The following is a 15,976-nucleotide window of genomic DNA, read 5'->3' as shown; positions in this document are numbered from 1 at the left end:
GGCGGCCCAACAGAGATCGATTCAGGCTCTAGCCTTCTCTTTGATGGCAGCCACTGTCCCTCTCCCTTTCGTCCCCCCTCCAACTACCAGTTCCCAGTCCCAGTCTCCTCAACCCCAACCCATCCCATGCACACATACAGTCGAGCATGCACACAAGACATCACAAAAGAGTGGCACAGTCAAACACAGGCCCGACACTTCAGTCCACAAGCACTCACACAAAAAACAGACAGTTGCACACACATCCACTGCCTCCACTGTCTCCCCCTCCTCCTTCTCCTCCACCTCCATTACAGTCATGCCCACGCTCACACCTGCATGCACTGCTTCAACAGCCACCACCAGCATCACCACACCAAGCAGCACACACACCTCACTAGCAGACACGCCACAACATCCATCCACGCGTCCCCTGTATCCTCTCCCACCCTGTTTGTCCCCCCCGCCTAAAGTACACAAACGTGGGCACTCAGACACCCAACAGCCATCCACTTACATGAGCACACGGCCCATGCACCTGCACCCAAGTCCAGCAGCCATGCTCCTCCAACAATCACTCCCTCACCCTCCGCTCCCTCACTCATCCCGGCCCACCGTCCCTAAGAAGCTTTTCCTTGTCCTACCAGACCTCTTCCCTCCTCCTCCCCCCGACCTGCCCGTAAGAGCAGAGTCCAAATGGCCCAGCCTAGCCCCTCATCCAAACAGTGCACAGGGACAGTGGTGGCACCTCCTGGTCGTGGAGGCAAGACAGTGAAGTTTCCCACTCCACCAGCCAGGAAAAGGAGGGATCCCATTCCACATGCCAGTAAAGGGAAGGATCCCACTCCACCAGCCAGAAAAGGGAAGGATCCCACTCAACCACCAATGTCAGAAATGCTTCCCACTCAACCACCAATGTCGGAAAAGGTTCCCAAAAGGCTCCCACTCAACCACTAATGACAAAAGAGGTTCCCACTCAATCACCAGTGTGAAAAAAGGTTCCCACTCAGCCACTGTCAGAAAAGGTTGCCACTCAACCACCAATGACAGAAGAGGTTCCCACTCAACCACCTGTGTCAAAAAGGGTTCCCACTCAACCACCAATAACAGGCAAGAAGCCCTCACCTCCAGCAGAGGCTGCCCAGGAGACACCTCCCCCAGCAGAGACAATGCAGCCCTCACCTCCAGCAGAGGGCATGTAGGCTGCCCTCCAGGGACTGTTGTACTAAAAGCCCCCTCCACAAGCAGTGGGAAAGTTCCCAACCTCAGAGCCCGTGACCTTGCACTCCCCAGCATTTGGAAATGGGCACAGAGCCCCCTCCAGGAGCAGTGGGCAGGTTCCCAACCTCTGAGACTGTGACCTTGCACTCCCGAGCATTGGAAAATGGGCACGGAGCCCCCTCCAGAAGCAGTGGGCAAGTCCCCCACCTCAGAGACTGTGACCTTGCACTCCCCGGCATTGGGGAATGGGCACGGAGCCCCCTCCAGGAGCAGTGGGCAAGTTCCCCACCTCAGAGACTGTGACCTTACACTCCCTAGCATTGGGAAATGGCCATGGAGCCCCCACCAGGAGCAGTGGACAAGATCCTGACTTCAGCTGAGATGCCCCTTGTAGGAAAGTACCATCTTGCCTGGCATGTTACCCCAATTTTCACTGTATGTATGTTTGTTTTTGCCCATATGTCACTGGGATCCTGCTAGGCATGACCCCAGTGCTCATAATGTATGCCCTGTATGTGTTCCCTGTGTGGTGCCTAACTGTATCACTGAGGCTCTGCTAACCAGAACCTCAGTGTTTATGCTCTCTCTGCTTTCTAAAATTGTCACTGCAGGTTAGTGACTAATTTTACCAATTCTCATTGGCACACTGGAACACCCTTATAATTCCCTTGTATATGTTACCTATGTACCCAGGGTATTGGGGTTCCAGAAGATCCCTATGGGCTGCAGCATTTCTTTTGCCACCCATAGGGAGCTCAGACAATTCTTACACAGGATTGCCACTGCAGCCTGAATGAAATAACGTCCACGTTATTTCACAGCCATTCTCACTACACATAAGTAACTTATAATTCACCTATATGTCTAACCCTCACTTGGTGAAGGTTAGGTGCCAAGTTACTTAGTGTGTGGGCACCCTGGCACTAGCCAAGGTGCCCCCACATTGTTCAAGGCAAATTCCCCGGACTTTGTGAGTGCAGGGACACCATTACACGTGTGCACTACATCTAGGTCACTACCTATATGTAGCGTCACAATGGTAACTCCGAACATGGCCATGTAACATGTCTAGGATCATGGAAGAATGGTATTGGGGGGACAATTCCATGCATCCCCGGGTCTCTAGCACAGAACCCGGGTACTGCCAAACTGCCTTTCCACTGCAGCTGCTGCCAACCCCTCAGACAGGTTTCTGCCCCCCCGGGGTCTGGGCAGCCCAGTCCAGTCCCAGGAAGGCAGAACAAAGGATTTCCTCTGAGAGAGGGTGTTACACACTCTCCCTTTGGAAATAGGTGTGAAGGGCTGGGGAGGAGTAGACTCCCCCAGCCTCTGGAAATGCGTTGATGGGCACAAATCTACACTGGTTCAGGGATCCCCCAGCCCTGCTCTGGCGCAAACCTGGACAAAGGGAAGGGGAGTGACTACTCCCCTGACCAGTACCTCCCAGGGGAGGTGCCCAGAGCTCCTCCAGTGTGTCCCAGACCTCTGCCATCTTGGATTCAGAGGTGTTGGAGCACAATGGACTGCTCTGAGTGGTCAGTGCCAGCAGGTGACGTCAGGGACCCCTCCTGATAGGTGCTTACCTCTTTCAGTAGCCAAACCTCCTTTCTCAGTAGCCAAACCTCCTTTTCTGGCTATTTAGGGTCTCTACTCTGGGCTAGTCCTCAGATAACGAATGCAAGAGCTCACCAGAGTTCCTCTGCACTTCCCTCTTCGACTTCTGCCAAGGATCGACCGCTGACTGCTCCAGGACGCCTGCAAAACCACAACGAAGTAGCAAGAAGACTACCAGCAACATTGTAGCGCCTCATCCTGCCGGCTTTCTTGACTGTTTCCTGGTGGTTTATGCTCTGAGGGCTGTCTGCCTTCACCCTGCACAGGATGCCAAGAAGAAATCTCCTGTGGGTCAACAGAATCTTCCCCCTGCCAATGCAGGCACCAAACTTCTGCATCACCGGTCCTCTGGGTCCCCTCTCATCCTGATGAGCGTGGTCCCTGGAACACAGGAGCTGGGCCCAAGTGTCTCCCACAGTCCAGTGGCCCTTCTGTCCAAATTTGGTGGAGGTAAGTCCTTGCCTCCTCACGCCAGACAGCAAACCTGTGTACTGCGTGATTTGCAGCTGCTCTGGCTTCTGTGCACTTTTCCAGGTCCTCCTTTGTGCACTGCCTAGCCTGGATCCCCAGCACTCCATCCTGCATTGCCCAACTCGCTGAGTTGGACTCTGACATCGTGGGACCCTCCTTTGTGACTCTGAGTCGACCGCTGTCCTCAGATCTTCTAAGTGCCTGTTCTGGTACTTCTGCGGGTGCTGCCTGCTTCTGTGAGGGCTCTCTGAGTTGCTGAGCGCCCCCTCTGTCTCCTCCTCCGAGGGGCGAAATCCTGGTCCTTCCTGGTCCCCAGCAGCACCCAAAATCCTCAACTGCGACTCTTGCAGCTAGCAAGGCTTGTTTGCGGTATTTCTGCGTGGAAACACTTCTGCAACCTCCAACACGCCGTGGGACATCTTCTCACCAAAGGGGAAGTTCCTGGCACCTTCCGTTGTTGCAGAATCTTCAGCTTCTTCCACCCGGAGGCAGCCCTTTTGCACCTTCATCTGAGGTTTTGTGGGCTCCTGCCCCCCGGACACTTGCGTGACTCTTGGACTTGGTCCCCTTCCTTCACAGGTCCTCAGGTCCAGGAATCCGTCTTCAGTGTTTTGCTGGTGCTTGTGGTTCTTGCAGAATCCCCTATCACAACTATTCTGTCTTTCTGAGGTAGTAGGGTAACATTACACCTACTTTTCAGGGTCTTGGGGTGGGGTATCTTGGACACCCTTACTGTTTTCATTCAGTCCCAGCGACCCTCTACAACCTCCCATAGGTCTGGGGTCCGTTCGTGATTCGCATTCCAATTTCGGAGTATATGGTTTGTGTTGCCCCTAGACCTATGTCTACCTTTTGCATCCTATTGTGATTCTATATTGTTTGCACTACTATTCTTACTGTTATTTACATGTTTTGGGTTTGTGTACATATAATTTGTGTATATTACTTACCTCCTAAGTGAGGGTATCCTCTGAGATACGTTTGGCATATTGTCACTAAAATAAAGTATCTTTATTTTTAGTAACTCTGAGTATTGTGTTTTCTTATGATATTGTGCTGTATGATATAAGTGGTATAGTAGGAGCTTTGCATATCTCCTAGTTCAGCCTAAGCTGCTTTGCCATAGCTACCTCTAACAGCCTAAGCTGCTAGAAACACCTCTATTGTACTAATAAGGGATAACTGGACCTGGCACAAGGTGTAAGTACCACAAGGTACCCACTATAAGCCAGGCCAGCCTCTTACACCCCTCACCTCCCTTCCCTCTGAGGTGCCCCTGAGGTGCCTGTCCACTTCCGAGATGTTGCCCCTGCACAGTGTTGTGCAGAATTAATCAGGATCAAGTTGGGGCTTGGACTGTGCCCTGCAGCCATGTCGGCCTTATGTACTTTGGACTGGGCATTGGCCCTTTCTGGACAATTGTTCATGTATCTTTGTTCTAAAATTGGTTCATGTGGTGGGTTTTGCCTTGCTATTACAATGTCAGTGCTGCCGAACTTTAGTCCTTGTATTATTATGCCGTGCGTCGTGTGCCATTGGTTTACGTCTGCAGCTGGTGTGTGGATGGTGTGTGTCGTGCATGTGTGTGTCACTCTCCTTTTCCTCCCTCCCTCCCTTGTGTGCTAGGCGGCTGTAATCACCGTCGTCGGTGTTGGTGTTCCAGGTGGAGCATGGCGTAGAAGAGCATCGGGAAGACTTGCAGTTCTGGTTCCATGGCGGCGTTGTTCTTCTCTGTGTCTCTGTTGGTGAGTCTTTGGTCTTCTGTGATGTGTTTCCGCCAGGCTTTTGAAGGCGTTCGTACTGCCCCGGAAAACAGTGTCATTATATGGTGGGCGGTACCTTGTCTTCAGCCCGGCAGTTGATGACTACCGCTGTACTGCATGGTGTTAACGCCCTTGCGGATGGTGTGGTACATTGGCTATCTTTAGGAGTTACCACCGCCATGGTCATAATTTTGCAGTAATTACCGCCAGCCTCATGTCAATATTACTGCCACTTTAACAGTCACTGCCAATGTCATAATGAGGGCCTAAGTAATTTCACTGATAAGACAAAGAGAGAGACCGCCAGGCCTGCATCAATGAAGCACTGAAACACAGGTGTCAGCATATATGTTTGTGCCTACTAAGTCTCGAAGCAGAGTTGTGTCTAAAGCTGCATGGTGCGCCTAGCTGCACTACAGAGATATTGCTGGGGAAAAGATTTTTCATACCATTCAGAAGCCTGGAATGATAATTCATCATATGAGGTACCAGCAGAAAGAAATTAAAGAGTATGACTTTAACTTACACATGTTTAACCAGTTGTGGAGATGTTGTCACTTGCAGGGTAGAGGCAATTCAAAAGAGTAATAACAGTACCCTTTGAAATAATCCTTCAATATAAATGGATGCTGTAACTCAGTAGTTATGGTGACATTTTTTAAAGTAAAAAAAAAAAATAGTCTTCCTAAAGGTAACTCATAAGTAGCCAAGAGGATAATCAAGCATTTTAGAATACTTCGAATACTTGCCAGGTCTACTGTTTTCACTACCAGTGGCTCCAAGCTGCTCTCTATAAACCTCCATCTGGTGAATTAGTTCGGCCTTTTCTTTCTCCAATCGATTGTTTGTTAACCTGATGCAAAACATAGGTTAAACAACAAAATAGCCATAATTAAGTTCTTTAGTGCATACATTAGTAACTGTACAAGGAGTAGCTTCTTTACAACATCATGATAAGGTAAATACGATGAACTTACCATGAAACCAAGGGCTTGAGTGTAGGGAAATCCCCTCTTTCTGCTATGGTTTCCCCCACTTTTTGCCTGATATTGGTGTTCTTAGACTGTTTTCACTGGCATCCTGCTAATAAGGACCCCAGTGATCATGCTCTCCCCTCTAAATTTGGTTAACTTGGTACTTCTTACACCCCACAACTGGCATACTGGTGTACCCCTATAAGTCCCTGGTAGAGGATACTTGGTACCAAGGGCACTGATACACCAGGGGTCCTCCATGGGCTGCAGCATGTATTATGCCACTCATAGGAGCCCATGCATACTGTGCCCGCAGACCTGCCATTGCAGTCTGTGTGAAAAGATGCATGTATCCTTTCACTGCTGGTACTACACCAGGTCACTGAAAGTCACCCCTAGGGTAGGCTCTTTCAGCCCAAAGGGCACAGTGCAGGTCACTGTGTGTGTGGGCACCCATGCATGAGCAGAAGTCCCCCTATGAACTCCAGTTCCAATTGCCTGGAGTTCATAGGTGCAGGGAAGTCATTTTAGCTATGTACTGGTCCAGCTACATAATGGTAACTCTGAACCTGGGCATGTTTGGTATCAAACATGTTGGAATCATACCCCAATACTGATTACAGAATTTGTGGCATGATTCCATACACTCTGGGGGTTCCTTAGAAGATCCCCCGTTGTGCTCCTATTAGCCTTCCAGGACCTGCAGGCAGCCCGCGCTGCTGCAGCCCCTCAGACACAAATCTGCCCTCCTGTGCTTGACCAGTTCAAGCAGGGGACAGCTTAACAAAGAATTTCCTGCAGGAGAGGGGAGCCTTTGGAAATTGGTGTAACCTCCCCACACCACAAAGCTGCTTTGAAGGGGACATTTGTGGCCAGATGTAGTAAGATATGAATTTGCGAATCGGAAATTGCAAGTCGGTGCGACTTGCAATTTCCGACTCGCAAAATCATATGCAGAATGGTGTCTCAGACACCTTCTGCGAATCGCAAGGGGGTCGCTAAGACCTACCTCATTAATATTAATGAGGTGGGTCGCAATTTGCGACCCCCTTGCGATTCCCTGCACTCACAGGGATGGTGGCCTGTTGGAGACAGCAGACTTCCATGTCTGTGACTGCTTTTTTAATAAAGCAGTTGTTTTTTTTTGTATTGGAGCCCGTTTTCCTTAAAGGAAAACGAGTTGCAATACAAAAGAAAAAATGAAACCATTTGGTTTAGTTTTTTCAGAGTAGGCAGTGGTCCACTGGACCACTGCCTGCTCTGAAAAAATATTTATGACGACATTCACAAAGGGGAAGGAGTCCCATGGGGACCCCTTCCCTTTTGCGAATGAGTTAGCACCCACTTGACATGGGTGCTAACTGCGAATTGATTTGCGACCGCATTCGCGGTCACAAAGCAATTCTGCATCGCGGTGCGAAATGCAAATAGGAAGGTATTGTGCATCGTGATGCGCGTTTTGCATGGCGCAAACTGCGAATTTCGCAGTTTGTGCCATGCTAAACGCTTTGTACATCTGCCCCTTGGTGTCTTCCTTGTATAATCTGGTATGCACCAGTCCAGTGTCCACTCCCCTTGTCCAGCTCCACCCCTAGGGTGGTGCCCAGATCTCTTCCAGGTGGCCACTTGGTACTGCCATCTTGGAACCAAAATGGACAGAGGCCTCTGAGAGCATCTGACTGGGTAGGCTAAGTAGGTGACGTAATAGACTCCCTCCTGATAGGTGGTCACGCCAGACAGTGACCAAACCCCCTTTTGAGGTTATTTAGGGCTCAACCAGGACTCCTATGCAAAGACCTCTTCTGCTTCTGGCGTCCGGAACCGCTGCCCGGCAACACAGGAACCAAACAAGATTGCAAATCCTGAGATGACTTCGCCTTGCAACATTGTTTCCACGGGTCTTGTCAGCAATCTGCAACATTTCCACAGCTGTGAATCCTCTGGGGTTGGCAAGACTTTAGCTGCACCAAAAAAGCAAGAAGAAATCTCCTTTGCAGTGAAGGAGTCACTCCCCTGCATCAGCAGGAACCTAAGCCAACGACATATGGCTGATGGGATCTTCTGTTCTCCAGATCTGCGAAGATTCTCCAATACAGGTGGTGGTTCTTAGGGATCCCCTGGGTCCTGTCTGCCTTCTGTCCAACGTGTGAGCCCTTGTCTCTGCTACTGGGACAGAATCCCTGTGCACCACAACTGATATAGCAACAGAGGCTTGTTGACTCCTGCTCCAAAGGATCGTCAGGCTCCAAGTAGACCCAGTAACCTCTACCTCTGCAAGGACAGTCTCCTTTCTGCTACTCCAGTGACGTGGGACTCCTCTTCAGGTGTGCTGCCTGTGCCTCACTGGGCCTTACTGTGCCTGATGCCAGTGGGCTGCTTGTGGGGACTCCGACTGCTTCTGCTGGCTCTCCAGTCTTCTGAGGGTCATCCCGGACTCCCCTCCAAGGGTTGAGTCCCCAGGACCTTGCTGGTCCTCCACAGCTCTGCAAAACGTCCAACAGCTCCTCATGCATTTGCTTGTGCCTTTTGGTTGCCATCTGACTAATGACCCACCTGCCATCTGGCGACCGTCGAGGGACAGCTCATTGATGACTTCAGGGACTCCTCTGCAGCTCCTGGACCCCGCAACTGGACTTCATTAATCACCATCGACCAGGATCTTCAACTACAGAAGGGTGGGCACCTGGACACTCCTGCGTGGACTGGACTCTGTTCCCTTCTTATGTAGGTCCTCTTCATCCGGAATCTGCCCTTGGGTTCCACTGGTCCTGTCCTGCGTCTGCAATTTACAACTGCGACTTCCCCATGTTAGCCTATGGGAAAACAGAGTAACTTACCTCTCTACACCCAGCCGCTGGGGATCTTCTAGATACTTACCTTTTGGGGTTCCACTCTCTCCCGGCGCTTGTCTAACTACTCCATACACTCTGGTGTGGGGCACCCATTTGCATTTCATTGTTTTAATATATGATTTCCCTACCCCCCCCATAGGGCCCATACTGTTTTATGCTTTTCCTAATTACTTACCTGTGTATTTCTGGTGTATTCATAACTCCAAAAGGAGGTATACCGATGATAGACTAGTTTAGTGTGTCTATAATAAAGTACCTTTATTTCTGCAACAATGTGTGTTTCCTTTCATGTGTGATAAGTTACTGTGTGACTACTGTGATATTCCAAGTGCTTCACATGCTTCCTAGATAAGTCTTGGCTGCTCACCACAGCTACCCCTGAGAGCCCTGGCTGTCTAAACACTGCAACACTATCTAACTGAGGTTGCCAGGACCCAATATAAGGTGTAACACCATAGGTGTCCACCACATACTGGACCAGCTTCCTACAGTGAGTATTTTCACTTAATGTGCATCCATTTAAATGCTGATTATTAGACACTCGTAGGAAAAAAGAAATCACAAGTCAAGCTACAACACAATCAATCCTTGGACTTGATTTTATTTTTAAACACATACAGAAAAATGCCAGGAGAAATAACAAAAGAAATCAACTTCACATGGCTTTCAGTTTTATCATAAACATGCACTGTCAGGGGTGAACATTTCAATGTTGAACCTCCAATTCCTTATTTTTAATTTTAGATTTACAACACTTGCATTGGCCATTCCTTCCATCTGTTTTTAGGTTTTGCCTGCACAGCGCTTACGAAATCCCTTTTAAACAAAAACAAAATGTAAAACATCTTAAAACAGGATGAGAGCCCGTCCATCGCATGCTTTTACTTACAACTTTTTGGCTTCCATGTCAGTTTAAGTTCTTTGCTTCTCCTTAGTCAGATCATCCTGCTCTCCTCTACTTCCTTCTGAAGATTCTCTATGTGTGCCTGCCATGGAGCATGGACCAAGTACAGCTTCTGGTTTGTGGCCAGTGTCCATCTACTGGCTGCAGACCCTGTAGGTACTCTTTTTCTTTATAACTATTTAACATTCACACTCACATACAGCATGTGTCTGAAGCCCTCTCCCTTATCCTTACCCTATTCTTGCTCCCGGTTGTGTTTCCCTCGCCCTGCCATTTTCCCACTCTTTTTTGTGTTTCATCCACCCCTCCATTCACCACTGTTTTGCAATCACCACTTTGCCCTCTACTGTTCTGCAACCAATCCCTCTTCTACTCTGTTTTTCACCCACCCTTCTCCTGCTCTCTATTTTTTAACCCACTGCACCCTCATCCTCCTCTCTGTTGTTTCATCCAGCCCACACTCCTCCCTCTCTTTCACTCACCCACCCAACCACCTCCCTCTCTCAGTTGCGTTTTTCACCTTCTGCCTTCGTGTAGATTGCCTCCCCAGCTCACCCACACTGTTTTCAGACATAGTGCATAGCAGTATGTTCTGCTGTGCAATATGGCTTAACAAAAAAAAGTTATAATGCAGTCAATGCTGGTCGCATAATAGTGCCTTTCTTAAAGAAACAAGCATTGACAACGTTATTAAATTTCACACTGGCAAAACCTATTAGCTTTGGCAATGCTTGTTTCTTTTTATGAACTTTAGTTAGATGCTGCTTTAGTGTTTTCTAGTTACCTAAAGATTTCTGTCCACCATCAAGATATACATTTGTATTGCATCTCACAGTTGCATAAACATTATGAGGAGTGCTATCCCCAACAAATGATACATCAGACATGTAAAAGCGAATGCCCTGAATATACTTCAGTGCCCTTTTGGCACGCATACAGTCTGAAACTTTTTTTTGTAAATTCTGTTACCCCCCTCCATAAACCATAGGTAATCCGATTCCAGTTTTGAGTTTTAGGCATAAACGAAAAAGTTACTTACCTTCGGTAAAAAATTATGTAGTAGATACTTATTCTAGTTGCAGACTCCTTACCTTAGAATTTCCCCCAGACGTCAGTCTGGATCCAGAGATTTTTCCTGGAGCAGTACCTCTGCATGCCATCAGATGATGTCAGTCAACTCCGCATCCATCGTTTGCATCGTGGTCACTGGATATGACGTCGCTGGTCGTATTTAGGCGACACCCTGGTTTGCTGACATCAGTTTCTTTTCACAACTTTCCATGCCAGAAGCACAAAGCCATGAAAATCACTGATCCTAGTGCACCAGAACTAGGGCCCTGAAAGGGAAGTCCCTGTCCCTAGAAATCAGTTAGCAGAGTGGGGAGGATAGGTGGTTGGTATGGAAACCAAATGTAAGTAACTTGTTCATCTGATAGAGACTTCTAGTTGAAGATTCTTTACCTTAGAATAGATACCCAAGGAATACCAACCCCGGAGGGGGGTCTCCAAACCAAGATCATACTAGGAAGTCCTGCAGGACCAAATGGGCAAACTACCCATCCCTTCTGACCTCAGTGTCCAGGCATGTGCAAGGACGCCCACAATGCTGCCTGGCAGATGTCCAGGACTGGAACTCTACATGCTAACACAGTGGTGGCTGCTGTTGCTCTGGTAGACGGAGCGTGCAAACCCTATGGGGTTGCTTTTTTTGCTAATGCGTAGCACATTTTAACACAACTCATCTAGAGAGAGGTTCTCTTCTGCACTACCCAACCTTTCTTCACACCCACATACCTTACAAAGAGTTGATCATCATCCACCTGGAACTCTTTGGTACGGTCAAGATAGAACGCCAATGCTCTTTTTGGGTCCAGGCAGAGAAGTCTCTCCTCTCTTTTAGAAGGATGTGGGGGTGCATAAAGATTAGGCAAAGTGATGGACTAACCTACAGGAAGGGCATGACCACCTTAGGTAGAAAGGGAGCCATGGTGTGAGAAAGTAGCCTCTTTCAAGCATGGTTACCCCACTTTTAGGCTGTTTGTGAGAGAGTTTGTGTCAGTGTGTTTTTACTGTGTCACTGGGATCCCGCTAGCCAGGACCCCAGTGCTCATAGTTTGTGGCCTAATGTGTGTGTTCTCAGTAGTGCTTAACTGTGTCACTGAGGCTCTGCTAACAGAACCTCAGTGCTTATGCACTCTTTGCTTTAAAATTGTCACTATAGACTAGTGACTTAATTTACCAATTTCAATTGGCACACTGGACACCCCTTTTAAGTCCCTAGTATATGGTACCTAGGTACCCATGGCACTGGGGTTCCAGGAGACCCTTAAGGGCTGCAGCATTTCTTTTGTCACCCATAAGGACCTCAGACAAACCTTTCCACAGGTCTGCCATTGCAGCCTACATGAAATAGTGCACACATTATTTCACAGCCATTTTCACTGCACTTAAGTAACTTATAAGTCACCTATATGTCTAACCTTCATTTAATGAAGGCTAGGTGCAAAGTTACTAAGTGTCAGGGCACCGTTGTACTATCAAAGGTGCCCCCACATAGTTCAGGGCCAATTGCCGGGGCTTTGCGAGTACGCCATTACACGCGTGCACTACATATACATCAATACCTATATGTAGCTTCACAATGGTAACTCCGAATATGGCCATGTAAGGTGTCTAAGATAATGGAATTGTCCCCCCATTCCAAATTTGGCATTGGGGAGCCAATTGTATGCATCCTGGGGGCTCCACCATGGACCCCCAGTACTGCCAAACCAGCTCTCTGAGGCTTGGACTACAGCTACAGCTGCTGCCACCTCGCAGACAGGGTTCTGCCCTCCTGGGGTCTGAGCAGCTCAGTCACAGGAAGGCAGAACAATGCATTTCCTTTGGGGAAGAGGGTGTTACACCCTCTCCCTTTGGAAATAAGTGGTAAAGGCTTGGGAGGGGTAGCCTCCCAGAGCCTATGGAAATGCTTTGAAGGGCACAGATGGTGCCCTCCTTGCATAATCCAGTCCACACCGGTTCAGGGACCCCCAGTCCCTGTTCTGGCGTGAAATTGGACAAAGGAAAGGGGAGTGACCACTCCCCTGTCCATCGTCACCCCAGGGGTGGTGCCCAGACCTCTTCCATTGTGTCCCTGGCGTTAGCCATCTTGTTTTCCAAGGTGTTGGGACACTCTGGAGATCTCTCAGTGGCCAGTGCCAGCAGGTGACGTCAGAGACCCCTCCTGATAGGTGCATACCTGGGTAGGTAACCAATCCCCTTCTCAGGGCTATTTAGGGTCTCTCTTGTGGGTTCCTCTTCAGATTCAGCTTGCAAGACTCATCCAGGAATCCTCTGCATCAGTTTCTGACCGCTCCAGGAACTGCTGTAACTGCAACAAAGTATCCAGGACGACTCCTCTGACCTGCAACTTCCGCGCCAGACAGCAACTGCAACAGTTTCCAAGGTGTGCACGCTCTGAGAACTCCCTGCCTTCACCCTGCACCAGAAGAACCAAAGGAATCTCCAGTGGAGATAGGGAGTCACTTCCCTGCACCTTCTAACACGGCGACCGGTTCTCTAGGACTCCTCTCCTGACGACAAGCGTGCTCCCTGGAACACAGGTGGTGGACCAACACGACCCAGACTGTCCTAATGTCCAGCTGTCCAACTTTGGCAGAGGTAAGAGCTTGCCTTCCTGGTTTACGACAGCATCCCTGTACACCGTGTCATCTCCAGCTCCTTGTGCTTTTGTGCCCTTCTTCCACGAATCCTTCATTCACAGTGTAGCCCAGGTCCCCAGCACTTAATCCTGCGACGAACAACTCGCTGAGGTGTTCTCCGGCGGCGTGGGACCTTCTTTTGTTGTGCTGCATCAACCACACTTTGCATCTTCTTTGTCCCCGTGTCCTGGGACTCCCGTGGGTGCTGCCTGGTCATCTGTGGGCTTTCTCCAGTGTTGGGAGCCCCCTCTGCCTCCTCAGTTCGAGTTGAGGCCCGAGGTCCCTCATGGGCCCAGGCAGCGCCATTTTGATGCAAACCGCGACCCTGCCTGAACCAATGCTTGTTGGACGAATCCAGCGACGCAACCAACCTGGATCCAACATCTCAACGTGGGACATCTCCTGCACTACACAGGAACCCGCAGCCATCTTCTTTGGTGCACTTCTGCACACTTCCTCTAACCAGAAAATCCACTTTTACACCATCTTCTAGGTTGGCAGGGACTCCTGTCATTCCTGGAATCTTCTGTGACTTCTGAACTTGGTCTCCTCTCTCCACAGGTCTTCAGGTCCAGGAATCCACCATTTGTTGCTTGCAGTCTTGCTTGGTTCTTGCAGTAATTCTTATCACGACTTGTAGTGTGTCCTGAGGAATCTTGCAGTACTTTACTCCTACCTTCCTGGGCTCTGAGGTGGGGTATTTTACTTACCTTTGGTGTTTTCTGACACTCCCAGCACCCCTTTACACACTACACTTGCCTAAGGGGGAATTAGTGATCCACATTCCACTTTCTTAGTATATGGGTTGTGTTGCCCCCTAGGCTATTGCATTCTATTGTGTTTTCTACTGTTTGCACTATTCTATGACTATTTACTTACCTGATTTTGGTCTCTAGTGTATATATTCTGTATAATACTTACCCCCAGAAAGAGTATTGTCTCTAAGATATTTTTGTACCTTTATTTTTGGTAACACTGAGTATTGTCTTTTATTGTGTATAAGTACTGTGTAATTATAGTGGTATTGCAGGAGCTTTGCATGTCTCCTAGTTCAGCCTAAGCTGCTATGCTACAGCTACCTCTAGACAGCCGAAGCTGCTAGAACACTGCCTACATTTCACTAATAAGGGATAACTGGACCTCGTATAAGGTGTAAGTACCTCAGGTACCCACTACAAACCAGGCCAGCCTCCTACATTCAGTGAAGCCATTATGGATATGTGGAGTTTGTAATTACTAACTCCCAGACCATATACAAATTTGGGCTACACTCCACTTACAGTGTCCAAGAATGGACTTGGACATTGTAGGGGCATACTGCTCATGCAGCTATGCCCTCATCTGTGGTATAATGCACCCAGTCTTGTGGCTTTAAGGCCTGCTAGAGGGGTGACTTACCTATGTCACAGGCAGTGGTTTGTGGTCATGGCACTCTGAGAGGGGTGTCATGTCGACTTTGCCTTTTTCTCCCCACCAGCATACACAAGCTGCAAGGACAGTGTACTTGAGCTTGGTGAGGGGTCCCCTAGGGTGGCATAATACATGATGCAGCCCTTGGGGGCCTTCCTTGACAACAGGGCCCTTGGTACCATGGGTACCTTTTTACAAGGGACTTAACTGTGTGACAAGGGTGTGCCAATTGTGGTAACAAAGGTACAGATTTTGGGAAGAACACTGGTGCTGGGGCCTAGTTAATAGGGTCCCAGCACACTTTCAATCAAAGTTGGCATCAACACTAGGCAAGTGGGTGGTTAACCATGCCAATAGTGACACTTTCCTACAGAGAGCTTGTGCACCTCCGGATGGAGACGCTATTCATGATCAGCTATTGTGAGGAAATGCCTTCCTTGGCATGGTTACCCCCTGACTTTTTGCCTTTTGTTGATGCCAGTTATGATTGAAAGTGTGCTGGGACCCTGCTAACCAGGCCCCAGCACCAGTATTCTTTCCGTAAACTGTACCTTTGTTCCCACAATTGGCAAGGCCCTGGCACCCAGATAAGTCCCTTGTAAATGGTACCCCCGGTACCAAGGGCCCTGATGCCAGGGAAGGTCTCTAAGGGCTCCAGCATGACTTATGCCACCCTGGGGACCCCTCACCCAGCACATGCACACTGCCTCACAGCTTGTGTGTGCTGGTGGGGAGAAAATGACTAAGTTGACATGGCACACCCCTTAGAGTGCAATGCCCACAATCCACTGCCTGTGGCATAGGTAAGTCACCCCTCTAGCAGGCCTTACAGCCCTATGGCAGGGTGCACTATACCACAGGTGAGGGCATAAGTGCATGAGCACTATGCCCCTACAGTGTCTAAGCAAAACCTTAGACATTGTAAGTGCAGGGTAGCCATAAAGAGTATATGGTCTGGGAGCTTGTCAAACATGAACTCCACAGATTCCATAATGGCTACACTGAAAACTGGGAAGTTTGGTATCAAACTTCTAAGCACAATAAATGCACATTGATGCCAGTATGAGATTTACTATAAAAGTCA

General features: G+C 48.9%; 1 protein-coding gene across 2 annotated transcripts in view; it reads right to left on the bottom strand.

Annotated features, from left to right (window-relative positions):
- CEP290 (centrosomal protein 290) overlaps window positions 1-15,976 on the bottom strand; it is a 1,276,764-nt gene that overhangs the window by 61,792 nt on the left and 1,198,996 nt on the right. For both annotated transcript variants that reach the window (XM_069229617.1, XM_069229618.1), the window contains one exon: window positions 5,798-5,901. In XM_069229617.1, the coding sequence (XP_069085718.1) occupies window positions 5,798-5,901 (104 nt within the window). The remainder of the gene's footprint in view (window positions 1-5,797; window positions 5,902-15,976) is intronic.

The sequence above is a fragment of the Pleurodeles waltl genome, chromosome 4_1 (assembly GCF_031143425.1).
Source record: "Pleurodeles waltl isolate 20211129_DDA chromosome 4_1, aPleWal1.hap1.20221129, whole genome shotgun sequence".
Classification (NCBI taxonomy): Eukaryota; Metazoa; Chordata; class Amphibia; order Caudata; family Salamandridae; genus Pleurodeles; species Pleurodeles waltl.
This window is presented reverse-complemented; position numbering and strand designations above follow the sequence as displayed.